At 44.4% G+C, this 25735-nt stretch overlaps 9 protein-coding genes across 9 annotated transcripts; 5 read left to right on the top strand and 4 right to left on the bottom strand.

Annotated features, from left to right (window-relative positions):
* Positions 1–6097: 6097 nt before the first annotated feature.
* DSM5745_03149 (uncharacterized protein) lies at positions 6098–6422 on the bottom strand (the record flags this gene model as incomplete). The annotated part of the gene is made up of 2 exons (XM_026745165.1): positions 6098–6230; positions 6277–6422. 2 exons carry the CDS (start codon positions 6420–6422, stop codon positions 6098–6100), a joined length of 279 nt encoding a protein of 92 aa, XP_026606031.1.
* Positions 6423–7925: 1503 nt separating this feature from the next.
* On the top strand, positions 7926–8432 carry DSM5745_03148 (uncharacterized protein; the record flags this gene model as incomplete). Its single annotated transcript, XM_026745164.1, has 1 exon — positions 7926–8432. The coding sequence occupies one exon, from the start codon at positions 7926–7928 to the stop codon at positions 8430–8432; it is 507 nt and encodes a 168-aa protein (XP_026606030.1).
* Positions 8433–9072: 640 nt separating this feature from the next.
* DSM5745_03147 (cytochrome P450) lies at positions 9073–10713 on the top strand (the record flags this gene model as incomplete). The annotated part of the gene is made up of 1 exon (XM_026745163.1): positions 9073–10713. One exon carries the CDS (start codon positions 9073–9075, stop codon positions 10711–10713), a length of 1641 nt encoding a protein of 546 aa, XP_026606029.1.
* Positions 10714–11102: 389 nt separating this feature from the next.
* Positions 11103–11690, bottom strand: DSM5745_03146 (Rieske (2Fe-2S) protein; the record flags this gene model as incomplete). The annotated part of the gene is made up of 1 exon (XM_026745162.1): positions 11103–11690. The coding sequence occupies one exon, from the start codon at positions 11688–11690 to the stop codon at positions 11103–11105; it is 588 nt and encodes a 195-aa protein (XP_026606028.1).
* Positions 11691–12096: 406 nt separating this feature from the next.
* Positions 12097–13134, bottom strand: DSM5745_03145 (uncharacterized protein; the record flags this gene model as incomplete). The annotated part of the gene is made up of 1 exon (XM_026745161.1): positions 12097–13134. One exon carries the CDS (start codon positions 13132–13134, stop codon positions 12097–12099), a length of 1038 nt encoding a protein of 345 aa, XP_026606027.1.
* A 1034-nt stretch (positions 13135–14168) lies between these two features.
* Positions 14169–15660, bottom strand: DSM5745_03144 (uncharacterized protein; the record flags this gene model as incomplete). Its single annotated transcript, XM_026745160.1, has 4 exons — positions 14169–14755; positions 14802–14875; positions 14919–15403; positions 15451–15660. 4 exons carry the CDS (start codon positions 15658–15660, stop codon positions 14169–14171), a joined length of 1356 nt encoding a protein of 451 aa, XP_026606026.1.
* Positions 15661–18215: 2555 nt separating this feature from the next.
* Positions 18216–19495, top strand: DSM5745_03143 (uncharacterized protein; the record flags this gene model as incomplete). The annotated part of the gene is made up of 3 exons (XM_026745159.1): positions 18216–18779; positions 18843–19013; positions 19064–19495. 3 exons carry the CDS (start codon positions 18216–18218, stop codon positions 19493–19495), a joined length of 1167 nt encoding a protein of 388 aa, XP_026606025.1.
* Positions 19496–20282: 787 nt separating this feature from the next.
* Positions 20283–22185, top strand: cdcA (phosphoprotein phosphatase CDC14; the record flags this gene model as incomplete). The annotated part of the gene is made up of 3 exons (XM_026745158.1): positions 20283–20331; positions 20387–20909; positions 20967–22185. The coding sequence occupies 3 exons, from the start codon at positions 20283–20285 to the stop codon at positions 22183–22185; spliced, it is 1791 nt and encodes a 596-aa protein (XP_026606024.1).
* A 932-nt stretch (positions 22186–23117) lies between these two features.
* On the top strand, positions 23118–25277 carry DSM5745_03141 (putative C6 transcription factor; the record flags this gene model as incomplete). The annotated part of the gene is made up of 5 exons (XM_026745157.1): positions 23118–23194; positions 23245–24011; positions 24065–24488; positions 24539–24809; positions 24882–25277. The coding sequence occupies 5 exons, from the start codon at positions 23118–23120 to the stop codon at positions 25275–25277; spliced, it is 1935 nt and encodes a 644-aa protein (XP_026606023.1).
* Between the last annotated feature and the right edge of the window lie 458 nt (positions 25278–25735).

Raw genomic sequence — 25735 nt, 5'->3', positions numbered from 1 at the left:
AAAAAAACCTATAACTTATAAAATAATATTAATTTTAGCTAATTAGTAATAATCCGGCTGCGGTTTAAATTAATAAATATTTTTTTTTTATTTAATAATAAAGCTTAAAAACTTTACCTTTTTTTTTATAAAAACTATATTTTAATAATTTTATATATAAATTATACCTTTTTAATTAATTAAGGACTTTTTAAATATAGTACACATGTTTTTTTTTTATTTTTAAAAAAATAAGAATATTATTAAGGTAAATAATATAAAACTTATTAAAAATCCTGCTTATAACTATATTTATATAAGATTAAAACATAGCTAGTATATTTATTAAGCTAAAGGGCATAATTATATACTTATAGTAATTATAATAAATTTAAAATATTATTTTTTATTTATTTTTTTTTAATTTATATTTTATAATACGTGTTATATAAATCTAGCTTAATAAAATATCTTATATTTACTAGCTAATTTATTAGCTTGTTAATACGTGGTAGTAAATAATAATTTTTGTTAATTATTATATTTAAACCGTGATAGTTAATATAAAAATATAAAAATTTATTAAATTTTTAAATAAAAAGCACTGGCACTTTAGCGCTACTTTAAAATAACCTAATTTATTTTTTTAAGTATTTTATTAAAATACTTTTTTAATATTTATAATTTATATTAAAAAAAACTATAAATAGGACCCTATAAAGGCTTTTTACTTTTTTTTTAATAAAATTTTATACTTTATTTTACTAGTTAAAAGTTAAATAGCTTTTTATTTAAAAAAAACTTTACTTTAGTAAATATACTAGGGTGGCAGGACCACCTTTATTTTTTTTAATTTTTTTTAATTAATAAAGTATTATAAGTACTAGTTTCTTGTGTATAATTTTTATAAACTTTTATAATATTTTAATTTTAATAAAAGGTATATAATTTTATTAAGTTTATTTTACTATAATAAGGTAAAGGTCTAGATTTACTTTAATTATTTAAAAATATTTTAAAACTACTTAGTAGTTCTTGTAAATAAGATTAATAATATAATATATCAACTTAAATATTTTTATAACTTTTTTTAAATTATAAACTTAAGTACAAGCTTATAAACGCCTATAATAAAAAGTAAAGGTATTATTAATATATTAAACTAGTTATACTATATAATTAGTATTTATTTTAATACCTTGCTTTTATAAATATTAAACTAAAATAAAATTAATATTAGCCCTAGTATTAAGTAATACCTTAAATTATTAATTTACCTTATTTTTTTATATTTTAAGATTTGCAAGAATAGGGAAAATAGTCTTTTTTTTTAAATTATATAATTTTAATAACTTAGGACTAGGAAATTACTATTTATTTTTTATTAATTTTTTTTAGGCTTTTTTTTTTAAATAGGCCTTTAATAAGTGGCCTAATTTACTATAATTAAAATAAAAACCCTTTTTTTTATAACGCTTTTTCTTCTTTTTAAAAAGTAAGTTACCACTTTTTTTTTACCTTTTTTTTTTTTTTAAAAAAAAGCCGTTTTATTACTATTTTAGTTTTATTTTAAGTTATTTTTATTTTTTTTTATTTTTAAAGTTAAAACTAGCTTTAAACTTTTTTTTTTAGCCTTTAAGGTCTTGTTATATTTATTAATAAATTTTATATAAATTACTACTATATTTACTTTAAGTATAATTTTTAAAAAAGTTTTTAACTTTTTTAAGTGTAAGTAAATATTTTTATTATAAGTTTTAGTAAGTATTTATACCTTAAACTATAAATTATTAAAGTATAGGCCTAATTTTATAAAGTAAAGTCCTTAAAAAGTAATATTTTAAGTATTTTATTATTTAATTAAAAAATATTAGGCAGCGCGGTGGCCCTAGTTTATAACTAAATTAACTTATATATATATATAAATTTTTTAAAATTTTTTTAAGTTTACTTATTATTTTAAAATTTAACTTAACCTTTTTAATAATTACAGGCATTTCTTGGAGTGTTTTAAATAATAAATATAATTTTTTTATTATTTATTTAAAATTTTTTAAGGGTGCTATAAAAGCAATTTTTTAAATTTTTAAACTAAATTTTAAATTTTATTATATTTTTTTTTAAACTTTTTAACCTTTTTAAACTTAATTTTAAGCTCCTAAAAAGCCTTTTTTTTTAATAAAGGTTATAATTTTTTATAGCTTTTTAATACCTTTTTTATATATATTTAAAACTTTTAAACCTTTTAAAGCTAGCTTTACTAGTACTAGGTTTTAAAGGTAAAATAGCTTTAAAATAATAACTTAAGTTATTTAAGCTTAAYTTTAAAYTAAARTTAAAAAAATTACTAAAATTAATTTTTTTTAAAGCTTATTAAAAATATTAACAAGAAGTTTAGCGCGGGAATTAATAAAAAAATTAATATAAAAATTAATAATTTAATATTATTTTAGCTTTAGATTATAGGGGCAACTTTTCCTTATTTTTTTTTAAAAAATATTTTAATTTTAAGACGCGATATTAGTTATGTTAAGGTTAAAAAATAAATAAGCTAAAAGTTATAGTTTTAGGCTACTTTTTTTTTTTAAAATACTTTTAATTATAATAAATTCTAAATTAATAGGTTTTAGTAATAATATAAAATAATAAAATAAAAATATATTTTACCTTGTATTTTATTAAGCTAATAAACTAAATTATTTAAGTTAGGTTTTTTTTTAACTATTTTTAATAGTAATAAAATTTTTAAGCATAAATAAAAAAAAAATATTTTTTTAGCTATTTAAGTTTAGGTTTTAAAAACCTTAACTAAAATACCTATAAACTACCTTTGCTTACCCTTTAAAAATCTAGTTTAAAATATTATTATTAAAAAAGTTTAAAAAGTAATAGGTGCAAGTAACTTTAATTATAAAATTAATAAGTTTTAAAAATTTTTATTAATAATAAAAATATTAATAAAAAAATTTAATTAATAAAAATAAAGTATTTTAAACCCTATTAAATAATATTAAAAAAGTTACTTAAAAATTTAAAAAAAAGGCTAATTTTAAGGCTATTTTTATAAATTTTTAAGCTATGCTTAAGCTATTTTTAATTAAAAAGTAAATATAAATTTAAATACTTTATATATAGGTTTTTACTTTAACCTATACTTAGGGCCTACCCTAGCCTTGCCTAACTAGTAACTAAAATTTTAAATATTAATAACCTAGTTAAGTTATATAGCTTAATATAATAGTAAGGTATGCCAAGCCTTGGCGGCCTAAGGCCAAAGCTTAGGTGCTAACTCTAGACTAACGGTGGATTGGCTCCGGTGACGTTGAATGGAAAAACGTTGGCCCTGACAATATATAAAAATATTACTTACTTTATAAGTTAGCTAGTATTTAATAATATTATTAAGAACTAGTTGCATGTATAAGGCTAGCCATAAGCTTATATAAAGTAAAGCTTTTTTAAAAGGGGCTAATAATATTTTTAATTCCCTGTAAAAAGTAAACTTAATAAAAAATAATTAATTAAAGTAGGTGCCACTAATAATACTAATAATATAAATTAATTAATAATAAGTATTAATTAAAATTTATAAAACTAGTTAGTAACTAAATTATAACTAGTTATAAATTAGTTAAATTATATTTTTTATTTACTTATTATTTATATTAATAACAAGGGTTTTAATTTCTTTTTTATAAAAATAATAAAATTTAACAGGGCTTTTTAAAATATTAATAATAATTTTAAAAACCTTTATAAATAGGGGTTTATAAGCCTTAGCACTTTTTTAATTTATAAAAGCCTAAAAAAATATAATAACTAGTTATTAAATATTAGTAACTAGTTTATAACTAGTTAATAAACTTACCCTTTTTATATAGCTTGTAAAATATTATAAAAATAACCTTATATAAGTTATTATTTTATATATATTTATATAATATATTAATTTTAAATAACTTTAAAAATTATAAAAGTTAAATTTACTTTTTTAATTTATAAATAATAATATAAAAATTATTATTATAGTATATTTTATAAATATAATTTTATATTTAGTTAGTTTTAAATATTAACTAGTTATAAACTAGTTATAAACTAGTTATAAACTAGTTATAAACTAGTTTAAAAAGTAACTTACCTAAAGCTAGGTATTTTAAGCTTATTTAAAATAAAGCTTATTAAAACTTTTACTTCTAGGGTATGTTAAAAGCTATTTTTTAAAAATTAAGGTATATATTTAATTTAAATTAATAAATAAAAAATAAATCTTAGCAAGTTAGGTTTTATTATATTTTTAATAAAAATTTTAAACTTTTAGACTTTTTTAAAACAAACCTATAACTAGTTAATAATTAAATATAATAAAAGGGTAACTAGTTACTTACTAACTATTAAATTTAAATTTTAAATATTTTAAAAAATTTACTTAACCTTTTAAAAGTAAATTTCTAGTATTTTATTTAAAAAAAAGGGGGATGGCCATGTTTATTGATTAAGGTAAATAAAAAAAATAAATATATATTTAAATTAAAAAAAATAATAATATTAAATAATACCTAGCAAGGTTATAATATAATATTAAGTATATTTTTATATAAAAAATTTAACTAGTTAGTAATTAATTAATAATTAATTTTAATAAAACTTATTATATTTTTACTTTTAAAATATTAAATTCTTAAAAATATTATAATAATAAGGCTTAAGAATTTTTAAATTATTATATACTTATATTAAAAGTAAAATATTAAAATTAATTTTAGCTATAAAAAACTAAAAGTAATACTTATTTTTAGTTTTATATAATTTATTAAGGTAGTAAATAAAAAATAAGGCATGCTTAATACCTTACTAATAACTAGTTAGTAATTAGTTAATATTTAATTAAGGGTATATACTATTTTTTTTAATATTTATTTTAGGCTAATATATATTAAGTTAATTATTTTAATAAGTTATTTTTTTTTAAAAAGGCTTTAAACTAACTTAAAGGTTTTAATTATAATTAATTATAAACTAGTTAGTAACTAAATATATACTTATATAATAAATTTTTTTTTTAATTTTTTATTTTTTATTACCTTAATAAAAAGCTAATATTACTAGATTATTTTTTAATTTTTAATAATAACCTTAAAATAATAAAAACTTTTAAAATTTAAATATATATTTATACATGCCTAAATACCTAAATATTTATACTAAATATAGTAATATTATTACTTTAAATATAAGTAAGGGATTTAATTTTTATATTATTAAATTATATTATATTAAATTTATAACTAGTTAATATTTAATTAAAAATTAAATAAAAAACTTATATATTTTATTAATTTACTTTATTATTTTATATTAAGGTTACCTTATATAAAAATAATATAGGTAAGACTTGTTATACTAAATTTAAAATATTTTAGTAAAATAAAGTATATTTAAAGTTAAAATATAATAATAAGCTAGTATAAAAATAAATTAAGTATAATAATTTTTAACTTATTTAATACTTATATTTAATTAATAATTAATTTTAGTAAATTATAACTAGTTATAGTATAACTAGTTATAATATAATTTATATTTTAAGCTTTAGTTTTATTTATAATTAGTATGTTAGCTAATAACTAGTTTTAAACTAGTTATTATATATATAGCTAGGGGTAACTAGTTATTAATTATAATAATTAATTATTAATTATAGTAACTAGTTATTTAATATAATAACTAGTTATTTAATAATTTTTTAAGTAACTAGTAAAAAAATATGTAGGAAGGTAAGTTATATACTAGGTAAAAATTTAATAAAAGGGGCTTGCTTAAGTTATTTAATAACTACTTACTTAATATAGTAAGGTCTGGCTTACGCGACCTAACCACTCCACCTAGCCCTATCTGTGGCCTCCATTAGTAACCAGTTTAATAGCAGAGATCATGCTGAACAACTTGGAAGCCACCCTAGGCGGCCTAGCATACACCGCATGCCAGAGCCCACCACTAAGCAACGAGTAAAGATAGGGATAGATCTTAGCAACCAAGACCTGAGTCCAGCCATACTCACCCTCATCATCAGGCTCCGCAAAATCCCTCTCGGTGTGTTGCTCTTCATTGAACCAGTTCATGTCAAGCAGCTCGGCGGCGTCCCGTCCACCACAGAGTCCAGTGCCTCCTTGTCCACGATTAAGGGAAAGCAATGCTGCACATTGCCCGGTTTGTAGCCGACGTGAGAGTTCACGAGGGCGCGATGCCGTCTAGACAAAGCAGCAACGATTCTTATGCTATGGATACGCCTCGTACCGAAAAATCTCGACCTTTGAATAGCCCTCCAACTCCGGGTCCTGCTGCACATTCCACTCGAGCCGTTCTAGCAACCCTGGGCCGTCGGTCTGGCCTTCCCGTCGAGCGAGTAACCCCCTCTGCGCGAATCCCTTCATGCGCTCCATGAATTCCCCCCACTAGGTATCGTCATTTTAGTAGCAGGTGCGGTAGATAAAGAAGCCCCAGGTATGCTGGCCTGTTTCATCTAGTTCTTCGCGGATGGCGGTGGAGTTTGTCCTGTACATTTTGTTGGAAGGAGGGTTTAGATGGATGTGGAAGAAATCTGTTATTGTTAGCAGATGCCACCATATGACATGACTTAGGCTCCATCAATTAGGGCTAGGGGTGGTATTGTATCCAATGATCGGTACCTAGTTTATTCAGCGGATCTCCGCTAAACCGGGGTTCGGCTCTTGAATGACGATTTTGGGTTGAGAGGTATAATACTGGCTAGTTGTTGCGCACACAGTCTGCAATCAGCCGGTACATAGCACCATGGTTTCGGGAAAGGGATTCCATGTCATAAGGGGCTAGAGCTGTTGATGTGCGCCCCAGCAAAGCGTGCACCTCGGTCCTTATATGCCCTCAATACGGAGTAACAGAGATATTGTATATACTTCGTAAGGGGGCGATATGCGGGGAGAACACCTTAGCCAGTCCGGTGCTAAGTAAGTCCTGGCTCGGAAGTAAGCTATATTCATGAACAACACATATGGTCAGTAAACCATGGGGAGTCTTGGAGGCTAAACAAGGCAGACGCCGAATAAAGGGTCGGCTATGCTGCCGCGACTCTTGAGGGACCCAAGGCTAAGCTCAGCGTAAGCGGCGAACCGACGGTCTGGGTTCGTGGCACAAGGTGCGCTCAATTTTGAATGAGGATTCTTGGTTCCTGCATCTGATCAAGTTCTTAGGTAGCAATTGTGACGGTTCAAATTTGCCCAGTTGGTTCAGGGTGGTGGGAGTGAGTGCCACGTAATATGAAGATACTAGATCCTCTGTATCCCGTGCTCTGGTTCTCAAAATGAGAAGAAGAAAAAACTTGAACCTGCGAGCAAGGGGAGCCAGGGTGATGGAGATTGTTGCTTTTTGACTTGCTTGTTTTGCCATGCCAAGGAGACCCCAATGTGTGAAGTCACAAATGCAGTTTCGATGATGGTGGGGTGCAACAGAAGCAGATTGCTTTTGTTCTATCCTGACCAAAGCCAATCGATGGCAATAGGGATGTCTGGTCTCAGACCTGATAGGAATCACTGGAGTTTGTAAGGAAGATCGTTTTCATCTGAGGACAACAAAGGAAGTCACATGGCCGCTGAATGACTCAGCCGCACCTTCTTGATTGGGAAGGCAGCCGCCAAACTGGGAGCCCCGCTGGAGCTGAGCTGGATAATCTTCTTCTTCTCTCCACACAAGAAGAGGAAGAGCCTTCGTCGAGACCCCGGAGCGTTGGCGAAATGGCCAAAAAGTGTCAAAAGCTCCAACCCTCCTGCGACCCCTGCACAGCTGTCAAAGTTCGCTGTTCCAGAGACCAACCGCGATGCCGACGATGCACCCAACACAATCACCGTTACCTGCATGGGCGCTGCAGGTACACACGCAGAGGCAGGCCCGCAGCGCGAGCAACTATAGCCATGCCGTCGGCCTCACTTCAGGTTTCGACGTCCACCCCGGAACCCGGGCCTGTAACTATGCTGTCGATCCGTGGATCTGGCGATCATCGTCGCTGGCACCTGGCGGACACGTTTGCCGATACGAATTACAATATGTCTCCCGAGAAAGACGGCTGGGAGGAGATAGTCGACTCAAGTTTGAACCTGAATACCGTGGCAGAGGTTGCTCCGCTTGAGAATGAAAGCACTATCCCGCCTATAAATGACCCAGCATCAGAGCAAAACGGCTTCCTCATGGATTACCTGTCCCAATTACGGGATGCGCCGCTTCTTTCGAATGTCAATACCCCACGAGCTGTACAGCTCTCTTCTTCGTCGAGGATGAGAACATCTTTTTCGTCGTTATTAGATAATGAGGCCCCGGTGACAGCAACGACGCCTGCAGTTGACGACTCCGTCCCTGGACAAGAGTCACGGAAAGAGGAGTATACGCCTATGAGGGCCGCTGGATCTAGCATCAGGGAATAAAATGGAAGATTGCGTCCTCTACCTCCCCCGAGTTTGACACCGATATCTAGAGGAAGTCGTGAGGCTTGAAGTACGTCTTGACCGAGATGTGTTTGTCGAGTTGGGCCACTTTGCCTCCCTCGCACTTCCACCCCGAAACTACACAAGTTGCCATTTTATTCAGGCTTTCCATGGGCATCTACGCTAGCCGCCATTGTACAGCGTGGGCGTTTAGGGTTCGGGCCGGATACTAAGACAGATAACGGCAATGAGACCCACGGCACCGCGAATTTACTCCAACAATACAATGCTCATAAACTAGTTACTCCCTAGTGACTCGGCATATACACTAACAAAATAGCACAGCCGAAGATGCGTTACGCTCCACGGCCTGCCCAATGACAACATTGCAAATTCCGTTGACAGCTGGAGTGTCCACTTACCGGCGGAAATCCTGCGAGAGCTCGACCTACCAAGTCTAGCAAGACGGGGACTGGCTCGAGCTGTTTGATATGAACGGTTGCAATGCGACCCGTGCTATCCACTCTCCTGCCTTAGGGTTTACCTGTTACCAAGGTGGTATAAATTCTCGAACATCCAGCTAGAGACTAAAAACGATAAGGACGGTTTCCGCAGCTTTTTTCTTGCGCGGACAGCCACAATGCCGCCTCTCACTACACTTCTCTTTATCTTCTCCAGTCTTCTCATTGCTCGACTCCTCATTTTTCTCTCGCGGCGTCCCTCATCCCCCCTCCCACCAGGGCCAAAGCCTCTCCCATTGATCGGCAACATCCACCAACTCCCCAAGTCGCTACAATGGCTACATCTCTACCACTGGAGCAAGAAATATGGACCCATCATGCACCTCAGCATGGGCGGGAAACCACTTATCATTCTTTCGACCCATCAAGCAGCCCACGACCTCCTTAATAAGCGGAGCTCGCGTTACTCCGACCGCCCGCGCATGGTCATGGCCGGCGAACTGGTCACTAAAAATATGCACATGCTTCTCCGGCCGTATAACGAGCGGTATAGACTGCATCAGCGCATGGAGGCGCCGCTGCTTACGTTGAAGGCGGCAAGCGGGTATCGTCCATTGCAGGATATCGAGTCGCGGCAGTTACTTTTTGATGTGCTTTGGGATTGGAACGAGTTCGGTGAGAAGGGCGTGGACTTTCATCACCATCATGAGCGCGCGATGGCGAGTACAATTTATTGCCTGAATTACGGGTACAGACTGAAGACAGGGCATGAGAAGGCTCTTCTCGACGGGAAGAAAGTGCAGGCGGAGTTTGCAAGGACGGGCCAGGTCGGCGCTTATATTGTCGATTCCTTTCCATTCCTCAACTATCTTCCCAAGTTGTTGGCGCCGTGGAAGAAAGAAGGTGAGGAGCTCTACGAGCTTGAACGACAGCTGCATGTGGGAAATCTGGAGAAGGGGTTGAACGTGTCCAAGGGATGGAACTTCGCGAAGGCTATGAAAGCGTCGCCTGAGAGCAACGATATGTCCACTGAAGAGCTGGCATTTGATTTGGGCATCCTCGCAGACGCCGGACTTGATACCTCAACTGTTGCACTGGACTGGTTCATCGTTGCATGGATTACATCCGGAGTGCGCCTGGGCTGGGTCCTCAAAGCCCAAAAACTACTTGATGAAGTCGTCGGGAGAAACCGCCTCCCTACTTTCAAAGACCGCCCCAAGCTCGCATACATCGACGCAATCGCGAGCGAAACCCTCCGCTGGCGCCCCGTTGTTGTCGGCGGCGTCCCACATTTCACCAAGACCGAGGACACGTACATGGGCTACCACATCCCTGCAAACTCGATCGTTCTGGGCAACGCGTTCGCGATCACGCGCGACGAGTCCGTATTTGGTGAAGACGTCGATGACTTTATACCCGAGCGCTGGCTTGCCAATCCCACTTCACCTTCTTCCGATATAAACGGCACAATTGACGTCTGCGGGATGAACACCTCAGCGCTTAAAGACCTCCCGCAGACGGGTTTTGGTTTCGGACGCAGAGTCTGCACGGGGCGTCTCATTGCGCGGAATCAGCTGTTCATCCAGATGGCGCGGATGCTGTGGGCGTTTGAGGTCGAGGCTGGTGTTGTTGACGAGCGTTCAGGTGAAAGGCATAAGGTTGACGATATGGATTGTACGGAGGGCTTCGTTACACTTCCCAAGCCGTTTCGGGCGGCGATGAGGCCCAGAGGGGAGTGGGTGGAGGACGTCATTTTGGAGAGTGGGGATACGCATGGGGTTGATCATGGGGATATTCTTGAAATGGCGAGGATTGGTTGATGCAGCTGCACTGACATCAAAGAATACCGAGCACTATAAGCAACCCTGCTGTGCCATGTAAAAAGGAATTGTTATTTTCACGGCCCTGAAGATACCTACAAGAAATAGCCCGTACATAGTCTTCCTCGGTTTCTACATGGGCTCTCCCCATCGAAACTTCCATCACTTAGTACCGTGGACCAAGAAATACACAGTAACTAGCGGACAGGGGAAATGATCGCCAGCCTATATGTAAATATTGAACCAGGATGAAGGGTTGGGTTCTGCATTGGGAATATCGCCATGGCATCGAGTCCATCCGCGTATACCCAAGTAGGGTATGCAACAGACCGTGAATGTAATTAGAACGAAAGATCCCCAATGGCCAATCTGCTGAGTGTTAGAATTAGCTATGATTGCCTTCTGACCCATACTCCCTGATCAGCGACGCCACCATCCTCCTGATCACTATCGCCCTCGTCAACCCCAATAGCGATCCCAGCCTTTAGCGGCCCGAGATCTCGGAGCTCAATATCCCAAAACGCAAGCTTAATACTCCCATTCCCACGATCCGCCCGTCCAGAAAGAAGATCAAACGTCCAGCCATGGCGGAAGCACTTGACCCCCGCACCTGCATCCTCAATGTCGAAGACGGTGCCCTGCTTAAGTGGGAATGAGGAGTGCGGGCATCTCTGTTTGAGCATAACCCAACCTAGCTTAGCTTGGAAGTGCAGGTAGTAAAGCAAGCAGATGACGGCACTCACGTTGTCAATGGCGTGCATGGACCCCTTGTACTTGAAAACAAGCACCTGCTCGTCCAGGCTCGAACGGGACTGACTTGTTCTTGGCTTGTCCTGCTCTGGCCTGGGGATACGGAAGGTCTTGCATCCAGTCAGAACTCGGCAGGTGCCATCGTGAAGGTGGCTATGGCTAAGGTCTTGGAAGGAAGAGAGGGCGCCGACGAAGCGCCATCCTTCTTCGTCTTGTATCGCATCCATAATGCGTGAATATGTGTGTAACTAGGGTCTGAACTCTGGGTCTCAGAGGGATCGGTGCGATTGAGCATTGTCATGAGATTTAGGGTTGTGCTGGAGGTCGGCGAATGGCCTCTATACCCGTCACGTCCCAATCCGCGGAATCCATTTTCCGGAGCATCATTCATGGCAGTGGGTGATATTCCTTACTCTATCCTTCTAGAGGGAGAATAGTTGCTTTTCGTGTAATTGGCGCTTGCACGGCCGTATCCATGCTAGCATGGTCTTTAACCCTAACCCACACCGTTGATCTTGGTCTTGCTCGATGCACTGACACCAGAACCAACAACAGCAGTACAACTAGTTTGGATCGAGGGCTAAACCATCGTCAACGAGGGCAAGATGTCTTATTTACATGTAAGGAAAACAACTAGAAGATCGCCAACGCATTCGGCGGACTCCCCACACTCCCCGGGACATTGAGCGGACAACTCGTCAACAGAAACGAGTACTTCCCCTTCTCCCTACACATCGCCGACAGTGCCTCGAGATCCCACAACTCGCCAATATTCAGCCCAAACAATCCAAGGAAGTACTGATGCAGCACCAAATCCCCAATACCGCCCTCGCTCCCATCCTCCTTCGTCGGCGGCAAACACTCAAACGCAATCGCGTCCCCGGCAACCGCCGCAAAATGCTGATTCCAGAACCAGCGCGCCGTCTCTTCGTCACCAGCCACCCCAACACTCCGATGACTGCCCATGCACTCTGCCTGTTTCTCGGCCGTCTCGGCCTCCTGTAACCCCTTCGTGAAGCCAGACCGGATAATGCAGATATCGCCCTGTCGCAGCTGCACACCCTCCCACGCCGCAACGGCCTCAAGCGCCTCAACCGTAATCCTATGCGTTTCGAACGGCGAGTACTCAATCCCACGCTCATCCGCAAACGCCTTATAATCCAGCAGCACGCCCCGTCCCACCAGTCCACCACGTGTATGCCAGTGATCGAGCGTCGGCAGCTCAACATTCTTGAAAAAAGGCGTCCCCCGCTGTTCGAGAACGCTCTTATCCGGCCTCACCCCATTATAACTCAGCCCAGACGGCTGATGCGCAAAATGCACCAGGCTATCCCACTGGCTCGAGCACTGCGTGTTGAAGCTGACCTCGTCGTCGAAACCATGCAGGGCAAAGGGTGTATCTTGGAACGAGGAGACAGTGTGCTTTAGGCCTGCGCGCGCGAAGCCCGGCTTGTGGATTGCGTTGAGGGGCCAGTTGAGGCTGATGGATTGGCCGGTGGTGGCTTCGGATAGGGCGGACTGGACCACGGAGGGCGTGAGGAGGTTCAGGCAGCCTAGGTGGTCTTTCACGCCGTTTTTGTCGAAGATGCCCCAGGCGCAGCCGCGCGGCATGTTGGGGACTGGGGGGAGGGAGTCGTAGTCTGGGAGGGTGGGGTGTTCGGTTGAGGTCATTGTGGTGGTAGTTGTATGATGAGGAGTATGGTATTGCTGGGAAGAAGAAAAAGGGGTCTTGGGGCGTCTAAATACCTTTCTGTTCCCCGGCTTAACCCCTAACCCCTCATCATCCCATCCGACCGAGGAAGCCACGTACAATGGGTGGGCACTATTGCCTGGGCGTGAATAGCGGAAAGTGCGGAAGAGCCTGTATGGGCCTTGATCAGGGTCCACAGCACAAGAAGGTAACTCTTGGTTGATCGCCCCGCAATCTGGCCAGGCTATTGGTTGCGGACAAAGCCAATACCAAGAAGATAGAGGCATAAACTGATAGGCGACTGTAGATGCATGGCTTAATCGAGGCTAAGCAAACCTATACCTCTTAGCTCGTTCGGAAATGCCCGATCATGCAATGCTATTGATCCTGCACGATCCTAGACTCTATCAATAGCCTATGGCTAGCCCCTGTAGTATCTCCTTGGCAGAGTTGATCAATTATAGAAGTGAGGCTGGGACTCGGGCTACCTACTTTGTTCCATCAGTGCTGAATGGTAAGAGGATCGGCGCGGGGTAAAACTGGGGAATAGGGCTACCCCGCATTTTGCCATGCCCAAAGGCCCCAAGCCATGATTCCCTCGGCCCGGTTCCATCTAAAAGTTGGCTCTCGACCCCTGATGCAGATACCAGACCAGCTCATCTGTCGTAACCAATTGATTGTTACCCATCTCTTTCTCTGGTCGCCTCCGGCTTGGCTGATGGTATCTTGAATAGTAAATTGAACAAATCTCCAGCAGGTGATCTGTTAAGTCCAGGGGAGACATAGATAGTGGAGACTCTATAATAGGTAAAGCGGGCTCTCTGGGCCAGATAGCAATCTGCGCATCGGGCATCGTACAACGCAAAGACCGCATCTTATTTGTTCAGCATCACAGTTGCACGCGAACCTGGAAGAACCTGCAGCTTCAAGCTGTTGGCTTCATTTTCGTGCGACATAGACATTGGTCCAGGAGTACTTTTGTCATACAATATATATTAGCAGCTATAGACAAGTGTTATACATTACTCAGCTCCGAAAGTCTAGCTTCAGTGGCCCGGCCCCATGGAATCGGACTCGGCGAGCCAACCTCCAGGGTAAGCTGAGGCGTCCGCCGTCCTTGTGTCTCTTCGAGTTGCGGCGGCGCTGATGAGATAGAACTAGTAGATGGATATCCAAGCGTAAGCTGGGGTGGCTCTTCGGGAATATGGGGCAAGGTGGACGATATTGAGGTAGTTGAACCATGCTCTGGCGTAAGTGCCGGAGTCTGCTGCCCCACCGACTCTTCTGGAATCTGTGGTAAAGCTGTGATCGACTCGGTGAATCCGCTGTGCGAGGTCAAGGACTTTGTCAGTTTATGTGTATAGATCGGTCGGGCGGTCATAAGCTGTATTGAACTTCCTGATCCGGATGGCCGCAGATCGGCGCGTTCGAGTTGGCTGTCATTCACCCGCGCCGAAGAAGGGAAATGCTTGACAGTAAATACCGACGGTACTCCGTGGGCGAATGCTCGACGGACTAGGAGGAATATGCTGGGAAGGCTGACGTTGATGACGGCGATCGGGATCTCGGAGCCATGCCAGAAGATCGGTGTGACGGATTTGTCTGGCAGAGGTTAACATTGAGACAAAGAAAAGCAGTGTCGACATACAGGTAGGGTCCAATGCGAGGTTCTCCGCCGTTTCGGCAACTGACGCCAAACGACCGATTGAAACAACCACCACCCTGAAGACGTCAGCTCTATCACTCGAAACTGAAGATAACCCACAGATGCCCAAGAATGATGACTAGCACAGCAAGAAACTTGCGACAAGGCTTCATCTGCAGTCCCCAGACAATGGGTATGGGCAGCACCAGGATAAGCACATCGATAAACACGCCGGATATTCCGCTACCCAGCCAGATGGCGCTCGGACTTCGACAATGACCTGGTATATCGCGATGCCACACTTTAGAAACCGGGAGGCACATAAATACCACCGCGAAGAGGGTGCCCAAGAGCCAAGCCACGTTGAGTGCGTGGAGTGTCCAGAGGCAATAGCGGAGGCGCGAGTGTGTCTGGGTGAATACCCTGGCGTAGAATAGCAAGGCTGAAGCCTTCGCTATTGTTGCACCTATTATGAAAACGATATAGGCGGCCCAAAGAAATATGTGGAATAACGCGAGATTTTCTTGCGGCAACAAAACAGCGTGACGGCCTAGTCCGACACCAACCATCTGGATGGCGAGGGTGCAGACAGCGATGTTGAAGAGCTGTAATGGTTAAACCAGCCACGGCGAGAACAAGAAGGGAAGCTGACTGTAGCCAGGAGCACTGTCCAGTCGTCCCACCAGAATCGTCCGATCTTTCTTCTCCCCGGTCCGGCATCAGGCATGAGAGCGCGCGACCAGAATCGCAAGGCCGTGGCCACTACCGGAGCAGCCATCATCAGGATAAAGTGGATGCGAACTAGCGGACCGCGGTCTTCGTACAGATTTGACACAAGCGTCGCTTGAGCAGGAGTTGGCATGGTGGCAGCATCGAGATAGTGAGGGATTTGGTATCGGACAGTCCGAAGAGAAGAAGGGAGAAGGAATCCAGTCGAGAGTCAATGCGAGGAAATTACCACGCCATGGCTGTCCAACTCCTGAGTCTCGGGGATCACGTCAACCCTGGGAGCACAACAGATGCGACTGGCACAATCTCACAATTGCTTGGTTGGGACTTTCGGCGGTGGATCGTTACGATTTGTTTGCATCGGACAGCATAGTCTGCACGACACCAGCACGACACCAGCGCAGAGGGCTTGGCAAGTAAATTCAGCCATGCTGGCAACTGCGAAGATTTCTCGAGCGATCGAGCATCCGGAACCTAGAAGAAGAACCTTGGAAAGACCGATGCTGAAACACCTTCTGCCCGTGAACATCTCTCCTTCAAGTTAGGAAAGTGCCAGTCATGGAGGCATCGGGGTGCTAGGCTGAACGCTAGACCCTTGACTGCTACATATTCTCCGAGACGCTCCTCAGTCGACGTCCCTCGAACTGGTCTGTCCGACCATTTTGCGGCCAAGAATTGGCAGTCAGACTTTAGACCCCTCGCGGCTTCGCCGCAAACGCTCGAGATCTGAAATTGCAATCCGCCGCTGAAGAGGCTCTCGTTTACAAAGCTTAGGGGTATGCAGTTGGAGGGCCACAGAGGCTGAATCAGGATGCGTCATACAACCCGCCTCATTGTTTCTCCTTAAAATATGGAGGAGTGACCCCGAATCGTTGGGGATGGGAAATATAAGGGGCAATTTGAGATGTGTCACGACTCGGTCACTTGTCGCACAGATTGAGGCCCAAGCTTGGTCAACGAGCTTCTATTGAGGACGACGAGCAGGTCGCCTCAGAGTACTGGATATCCCATTAATAGACTAATCGGTGCATGGGCATGAGAGTAGGAAATGCAAGAAACGGGAGGTCATCGAAGCCTTCAACGCTTCAGAATTGAACTCGGGCGGGAGATACAGATCCATCCGAAGTGCACCTTATTGCTGCTGGAATACCTAAGGGGACGTGGTGCGGGGGATATTGCGGGGGCAGCACTGTCCCTTGCCTTGATCGAGTCGCGCTTGGTAGCCCGACTTCCGGTCCACTAGAGGCTCCCCGCCCAAATTGAACAAGAAGCGACGTACGAATTACCAGGAACATCATCGCGGCTATCGCACCTTGTCAAGTCCAAGAACATTTGCGGCGGGCTCGAAATCATAATCGGCCATTATGCGGTGTAATCCCCATGTCCGGCGCAACAATGTGAACTGGGGTTTCGTTTTTGACTGTCCGATGCAGGTGGGCATCTCAGCGCTCGCAGCGTCCTAGCTTAAGTACTCTCACGGCCAAGCCAATTTCGGACTGCAGATATAGCAGAAACTGCGTATTGTTTTGTCCATTGTTAGGCAGATAGTGTGCTATCATCGCAAAGTTGGAATGCTAGTCAAACGCCTACAAGACGAGACCAGTGGGTGGCCATGCCACGGCCATGCTTGATAAGATTAATCGTTAGTCCACCGCCAATAGAGACGCCAGAGTGCAAAGAGATAATTCGGAAAGCGTACCTCGGAAAGCTTATCACGGGAGCAACGGAAAAGGGTGTCGATGTCCCAGCGGGAGGGCACTTAGCTTGCATCGTGCGCGAATGAGCGGCAAACAAGCCGACGTACTCCGGTCTTAAACTGTTGCTGTTCGATAGTCTCTTGCTCATTTTGGACGACGAGGATAAGGCATGCCGGTGGAGCTCGAGCCGACACTCGATAGTTCTCAATGACATAGGGCAAGGAGGCTTGGGTGGGCGGAGGTGAGACGCCCCGTTATTGATGTGCTGACTGAGAGTATGAGACTTCTTTTGCACTTGAAAGTCAGATTCTGATGGCTTCAGCAAGATGTAAATCGCTTGTCGGTCCTCTTGATACTTCCCCTCTGCTTATACGTACTCGATGTCATGGTTGCGAGCAAGGTCCTCGCCTACTGTTTACTCTAGAACCCAGTGAGTCCTCTTCATGTAGCCGTGCGACAAAAGAAACGTGGTTGATTATCACTAATCCTAGGGCGTTAGTGGATCTGGGTCCTGACATCGGATAATGCCGCTAGGTATCGGTCTTCCAAGAACCGGAATAAGCAAGCATCGTGATCTCACTCATATAATCCGCCGATATGAGATGGACCAACGTGATGATGTGACGACATCCCCAGCCGAGTAGTAGCACGTCCGATATCTTACACTATCGACCTGTCAGCGGTATTCTTTTGCTTGTTCTCAGCATCACTTCCCCGCACCATAATGCAGGAAAGACCTCGACAGCGGACAATCCGGAGTTTCCCGCCTACATCAAACGAACGTTGTTTTTGTCATGGAACAGCATACTCACCGAGGAAGAGATATTTACTCCGTGCTCCGTGAGTAGTGTGTGAGGCCGAACAGCTCCCAGACCATGATGTCAGATAGCAAGTTTAACGGTGGCATAAATACTCGCTGCGAGATTGCCCCATGCTGTACGAGAAGAAATCTCATACGTTTGTCCAACCACCGAGACTGCAGTGCAGCACAATGGCTCTCAGATTACTTCAGCTCTCAGCAATGGCGCTTCTCGCCAGCCGTGCCGTTTCTCGGTCTCAACCCCATATCCAACAGATCGTGATCCCCGCTCACCGTAACGAAAATGCCACTTCAGTTGTCCAGTATACTTCTGGCCGCGAAGGCTTCGACGCACCCAAGGTTCACCCCGTGAACGCGACCACATATGACTGGTGGTATTTTGACGCTGTCCAACAGCCGGTTCAGGGAGACGACGGCTCGCAGGCTCAGGCGCATGTCGCTTTCACCTTTTATACTCTCGGCTCGGATTCATTTGAAGTTTTGACCGGACAGTTTCCCAATGGTCTTCCGAGCGGCAATATGGTCCAGATAACCCTCGCTTGGCCGAACGGCACCATTGACCTTCCAATCGACCTGCCGGCTGGAGACGCGATCATCTTTGTCGAGGGAGATGGATCCAGCGGTAATTTTACCGGGACTGGGTGCTCCTGGAAGGGCACTCAGGATTTGTCGGCTTATGTGGTGCACATCAATGTGCCGGAGCATGAGATTAATGGTACCTTGTACATAAGATCAGTAAGTATCGCCATAGTACTCCATCCATACCTATTATACGGCCCTGCTTACGCAAGAGATCAGGACGCACCGCCGCACTATGCTTGCGGTCCAGCTGAGGAGGGTCAAAACCTGCACTTGGCCCCTGGCGCAGGCTGGGCAAACGCGATTCCAGGTGGACCTGCTTTTGCCGATTTCACGATCCGGGGCGAAAAGCTCAGGTTCAATGGTCGAGGCTACCACGACAAGGCAAGTGTTCATCACCTGTTTGTTTCTTGCATTTACTAACTGCCCGGTCTGTGTAGAACTTCGGCAGCGAACCGTTTCAAAACGCCCTCGCCGTGTCCCACTGGGGTCATGGCACACTGGGAGAATACAACATCGTCTGGTATGACTCGTTGACTCCGAACGGCGATGAGGTGGTTTCGGCGTACGTCTCCAAGAATGGCGACATCTTGACAACAAGCTGCGAGCCTGGTGCTATTGAAGTGAGACCATACGGAGATAACTCAACATATCCGCCGACTTCGTCACTCGAGCCAGCGACAGGTTTTAGGATCAATGCCACACTTCCCGAAGGACAACTGGAGTTGGAGGCACAATATATATATATTGTCTTGATGGACGGTCGGTACTACCAACGATTCACCGGGAACATCACCGGGACGCTGAATGGAAATGACCTTCCTGACGGAACGGGGCTCTGGGAGCAGTTCTTCTTCAACAACATCGAGTAATGGTATTCGATCGTTGAGGATCGACTCGGTTCCGTCGGGGTTGAGATGGCCATCGCTCAAGGGTCACGCGGGGCAGCGCAGGGTTCCATGTAGGTCTACTCGTAGCCTCAGAAGCTTTGTGCCTGACCAACAGGGCTGGCATGTTAGATATTTAATGAAGCTTACGCAATGATGGAGTTTCATATATGATCAAAACAAATAAACGGCCAAGGCGTAAGACACGGGAGAATGATGAGGGGGCGTTTGTTGTTGTGGAGGAGACCGCTTACATAATTGTTATGATGGTCGCACAAGCCTCAGGCACATTCAGGCACCACCCCAAATGTTGTCCTGTCAACCGCCGGCGCTAAACTGCTTCTGGCCCACCATAACATAACATAGTGGCTTCCAAGCGTGCTCGGCCTGTCGTCGGCCTCGAGATCGTCTCGTGCGGCCATCTTTTTCTGCTTCATTTCTACCCCGACCTCTCCCCTCCTCAACCTTCTACGATCTCTCCATATCCCACTTATTTCATATCCGCCTCTCTCTGGAACATCGCAGTTCCTATCTTTACCTCACCCACTCGACCGCGTCCTCTATTATACGCCATCTCTGTTTTGGTATCGACAGGCCATGAATGTTTAGGTCACTGTTTTGAAACAATCTCAGTCGACCAGGAGTTCTTCATTGCTCCAAACAAGAAGACATTGTTTCTACGACGGTCCTCTCTTCTTCTATCCTCTCACATTCAACTCTTCCGCTGTTATTGTTTGGCAGTATCACTTAGTGGCCATCACCTCACTTTACGATGACTGTATCAACTGCTGGCTCCGGCCAGGTCATTGAGTACATTCAGGGTTCGTGCTAACTCTGCCGCAAACGTCTGTTGGCACTTCTAACCCGGTACTTCAGACAAGCTATACCTCGCCTCCTACGATCATGCCCCCGATGCGAAAAGTGCCTTTCCCTACCCTACCGAAGCGCCGAAGTCTCCCAGCAAGCGACGAGCACAGGCAGCTACACAGAGCAAGAAGCGCAGCCCTGTCTACTTCACGGTCGATGATACCCTCCTGTACAACTCGTTCCATGCGGACTTCGGCCCGCTCCACATCGGTCATCTCTACCGCTTCGCCGTTCATTTCCATGACCTCCTCGCTGCGAACAATGATCGCGCCATTGTTTTCTACTCCCGAACGGATGCTCGAAGCCGCGCGAACGCTGCCTGTCTGGTTGCTTGCTACATGGTCCTGATCCAGTCATGGCCGCCGCATCTGGCGCTCGCTCCGATTGCGCAGGCAGACCCTCCATACATGCCGTTCCGCGACGCTGGATACAGCCAGGCGGACTTTATTCTCAACATCCAGGATGTGGTGTACGGCGTCTGGAAAGCCAAGGAGCAGGGAGTGTGCGGATTGAGAGATTTCAGTCTCGAAGAGTATGTTGCGGATCTATACCCCTGAACTTACATGGCGGGGTGCTGATAAACGTTTAGGTATGAGAAGTTCGAAAGGGTTGATATGGGAGACTTCAACTGGATCAGCCCTGACTTCCTCGCTTTCGCTTCGCCACAGCACCAACCGGTTGCTCCCGTCCCCCGCGATACCCCAGAATACGCCGCCCTACCTTCGACCGTCTCAGAAGTCCGATCATCCAAGCTTCCTCTTCCTTTCAAAAACGTTCTGGAACATTTCTCAACTCGTGGTGTCGGACTCGTTGTGCGACTGAACTCCGAGCTGTACTCACCGTCATACTTCACTGCGCTCGGTATTTCACACATCGACATGATCTTCGAGGATGGTACCTGCCCTCCGCTCCCGCTGGTCAAGAAATTCATCAAGATGGCCCATGATATGATCAACGTCCGACACAAAGCCATCGCTGTCCACTGCAAGGCTGGTCTCGGACGTACAGGCTGCTTAATCGGTGCTTACCTGATCTACCGATATGGGTTTACAGCGAACGAGGTTATTGCTTTCATGCGATTTATGCGTCCTGGAATGGTTGTTGGCCCACAACAGCACTGGCTCCACCTCAACCAGGGATCTTTCCGGGAGTGGTGGTTTGAGGACTGCATGAAGGAGAAGCTCGCTCAGATGCAGCCGAACCCGGTTACCCCTGGCCGGTCACCCGCGAAGCAACGGTCCGCCCCGGTCGCCACGCCACCAAACAACGGCCAATCGAAACGATCTGCGCTGGGTGAGATTGACAACAACGAAGCCACCCCTGTTTACGATGACAACCTACCGGCGCCTACACCAGGACAGCCCCGCAAGTCGCACAGGAAAGACTCACGGCATCATCCTTACTCTCGCACAGTATCAGGCAGCCTCGTTGTGGATAAAGAAGCGAGAAAGGCCAGACGCAGCACGGACAGCAGTGAGAGTGAAGAAGAGGCACAACTGCGGATGCTCGCAAAGCAGCGTTCATCAAAGTCACCGGTGGCATCGTCCGGCCAGCGCTCTATTAGCTACTCCGGAACAGTGACTGCGAGCTATACCCTGAACGAAGATATCCATGAAGACAGGGAGAACTGGGAAGCTGGCGCACAAGTACCCAAGACGCCGGTCACGAGCAAGACTTCGGGCTCTGTTTCCGTGAGCAGGGTCCGGTCCAGCTCCCGCCGAACCACCGGGGAGTCCAAATCCATCCGGAAACCCAGTGGACGGATTGGAAGTTCCGGCAGCCCTGTGCGAGTCAAGGCTCAGGCATGATCTGGCACATACATCCTCCTTTCGTCCGTTATCCACCTTCAACTGTTCCATATCCTTTCTTGCCTTGCTCATCTCGCCGCGCTATTGTCCGCGGGTGGTGATTAATCTTGCTTTGCATTGTTTGCTTCGTTAACCGTTGCCTCTATATAACCTATCTTCTCGTTTCTGGTTACTGGTTTTGCCTTTTGACTATCTCCTTTGATTAGTTTGGGCGTTCTTGCTGTTTTCGTCGTTTTCGGAGTATTGGGCTGGCTGCTTGGACACCGGCGTTTGGTTCTTGAACCTGTTGTACTTATGTTTTGTCTTTCAACATTGATGCCCTTTCTTCAAGCATCCTATTCCAGGCATAGGTAGCATAGACACGAGGTCATGATATCCGTCTTTCTACTTTACTGATCTTTTAAGGGGTAGTTTGATTTCGTAAGTGCACTCTTTTAGAGGCTGATTGATTTCACTGCCGCTGAAAGGTTCTGAATGTTTTTTTAAATTCTGATTTATAGTCAGGCCAATCTCGGATCCTGAAGTGCCTGTCCAATGTATCCGCCCGGGCTTTCGCGAGATGATCGAGGCCATCACGATCACGGGAACAGAGTCAACTTTGACCGATTGGGTTAGACTCGGGCCCTTTGCCGAGATTGGCATCTCCAAGTCCTCAGCTTCCCAGGACCACTCTCACCGTTCCCTTACTGGCATATTATATTTGAAGACAAGATGTCCCTCTTTGTTACTGGCGTCAGTTCATAGCGCAGCGACGTGACAACCGTGGATGTAAGAGAATGACGGACCCAGCACCGGCAATGCGCCGAAATGGCCTGCTCCAGTCCTGTGAGCCATGCCGCAAGTCGAAACTCAAATGTGACCACGGACGGCCTGTATGTGGGAGATGCATCGCCAAGAGTATTACGCAGAGATGCTTCTATCATCCTGCGCCCATGACCAAGGATGCCTCGCAGGCTCAGGCTCAGGCCCAGTCTCGTCCAGCTAAGAGGGCGAGGACGGAGTCTTCGCAGTATGTCCGGCGCCTTTCTGTACAAGATAATATGCTTACTGGCCTTTTAGCACGCCCAGCCCTGCGTCAACTGCTGCGCCGCCATCTGCGTCTGCATCTACACCCACGGTGCAGTATGGCCTCCGTCAACCAGAACAACAACGACCCTCCACAACACCAGGGTATCTCGGCTCAACAAGCTTCTCAGCCGTCTTCAGCGAGCACCGCACAGATATCTCCTTCGAAGAAGGCACCTGCGCACCCGACGGGGTATTCTCGAAATCAACGGACCATTACCGGTTGGAATCCGGCCTGGAAGTGATCCGGTTCCTCTACCGCCACCCAGTCTGCGAAACCCTGATCCGGAAGTTCTACGCTGGCCACCTGATGGCTGCTGTCTCGGTTCTCATCATCGAAGCAATCCTCCAGTCTATACGGCGGATCTTTGACGAACTCGACCGCGCGAAAGATACAGAGAAGCACCTCCGCGATCTCGTCCAGCGGATCTTCCAGGCATCGGCGCATCCGCTGACATCTCATGCATCCATGACCGTCGACGAGTACTTTGCGTCGTTCACGGATGCGAATCTTCGCTGGGAGGTCGTGGGCCTTGTCTTGGCCACCGCAGGGATCGCCATGATGTCGACTGCCGACAGCGACCCCGATGTTCAAAAAGCCGCGCCCGAACCCCAGGGCGCGGAGATGCTGCGCACGCAGCTCGTCGAAGCGAGCAGGACCTGTCTTTTGTTCTGCGCGACTGCGGCATCGGTGAACGAACTGCTGGGGTTCTACCAGTATAACGACATGCTGCTGAGGACGCAGTACTACGGGGACACAAGTACGTCGTCACCCATTTCCTAACCATCTCAACTAACGACAGGAAACGTTCAGGCTACGCCGCCTGGCGCAAACTCGGCAACCTCACAGCAACAATCTACGCCGCAGGTCTGCACCAAGAAAACACACGCGGCGCAAACTGCCCGCCCTTCCTGCACCAATGGCGCAAGATAAGTTTTGCGGCTGCCTTCTACGCCGATAAATCGCTGTCCACGTTCGTCGGGAGACCGCCCTTCATCAACTACCGCTACTGCTCGATTTCCGCGCCGCTGGATATCAGGGATGAAGACCTGATTGCGGGCGGCGAGCAGCTGAGTCAGGCGATGGCGAATATTAATGGGGACGGGTGGAATATGAAGGGGAATACGCTGCGGGGAAGTATGTTGCGGCTGAGGTTTCATGTTGCGGTGCTCAGGGAGCAGGCGCTTGAGATAGCGTTGGGGACGTTTGACGATGAGGCGATCTTGAGGAAGTATAAGTGTGTCTCACTTGTTATTTGCGTCAGTAGAAGTTGCTAATTCTCCGCAGTGAGTTGATCCAAGCAGCGCAGAATCTATGGCAATCTTGTCCCGTATATCTACGACACGATCAATACGTCCATAATGAAGGGAATCCCGAGCCACCGAATATCACGTTCGCGCGCCGCCATATATACCTCGACTACCTCTATACCGTCTTCCTGGTCCAGCGGATGGTCGCCAAGCGTACGAATACAGGCCACGAAGCCCTCTTCAACACCTCCCGAGAAGTCCTCGCCATAATCCTTGAAGTCACGGGCGAACGACATCCGGGGGTTGATGTAAGTAGACATCATTCGTGGATTGTATGTTCCGAACCATCCCGAGCCTAGACAAAGCACTGACAGCAACAGGTCCTCTACTACGGCCTCCCCAGCGCCAGCACGCTCGCCTTCGAACTCCTCCGGCAAACGCAAGAACCGGGTCCCCATCCCGTAATGCCGCCCCGACCCGAAACAATCCGCAACCTGAGCGTGTTCGTTTCGTGCCTTTCTTGGGTCGCGACGCCGGGTCAAGGCAATTATCGCACGTGCAAGGCAGTTGAGAAGAAGCTGTCCGATATCCTCGACCAGATACTGGACCCCAAGCCGGACCCGCAGCCTGTACAGGGCTTTCTGGATGGCAATGCTGGCGGCGGCTATCCGGATCATGATGCGGCGGGGCTGTACAGTCTGCTGAATTGGTATAACCCGGATAGCATCGAGTTCGATCCATTCGAGTTCCCGGTGAAGGATGGATTCTTGCTTTAGGTACGTTCGCGCGCGCGAGCTGAGCTTTCGATCTTAGCAGACGCGACTCGGCCTCGCGATTCAATACGCGATTGTCCACCTTCGAGCGAACATGCGTTCGACACAACGAGCTGAAAAGAGAGAAGACATTTGTTCACGAAGCGAAACCTGCAAAGATGGCGCGTTGATTTGAATGTATAAACGAAAGAGGGATATCACAGCAGATAAATCATCATCACATCTATGGGTCATTCCATCGTCATCATCATCGCAATCATACCATCCACACGAAATCGTTCGTCGGGCGGGACTCCTGGTAAAAGTACGCCCTATGACAGAGCGGGCAGTTGTAATGGTCCTGGAGATACCATTTATCCAGACATTCCCGGTGGAAGACGTGCAGGCATTTCAGTTCGCGGATCTCCTGTGAGCGGAGGACGGGCTCGAGGCATACGACGCTGCGATTGCGAAACAAGTTA

This window comes from Aspergillus mulundensis (genome assembly GCF_003369625.1).
Source record: "Aspergillus mulundensis strain DSM 5745 chromosome Unknown scaffold_2, whole genome shotgun sequence".
Lineage (NCBI taxonomy): Eukaryota > Fungi > Ascomycota > Eurotiomycetes > Eurotiales > Aspergillaceae > Aspergillus > Aspergillus mulundensis.
Note: the sequence above shows the minus strand (reverse complement) of the source record. Positions and strands in the feature narration are given on the sequence as shown.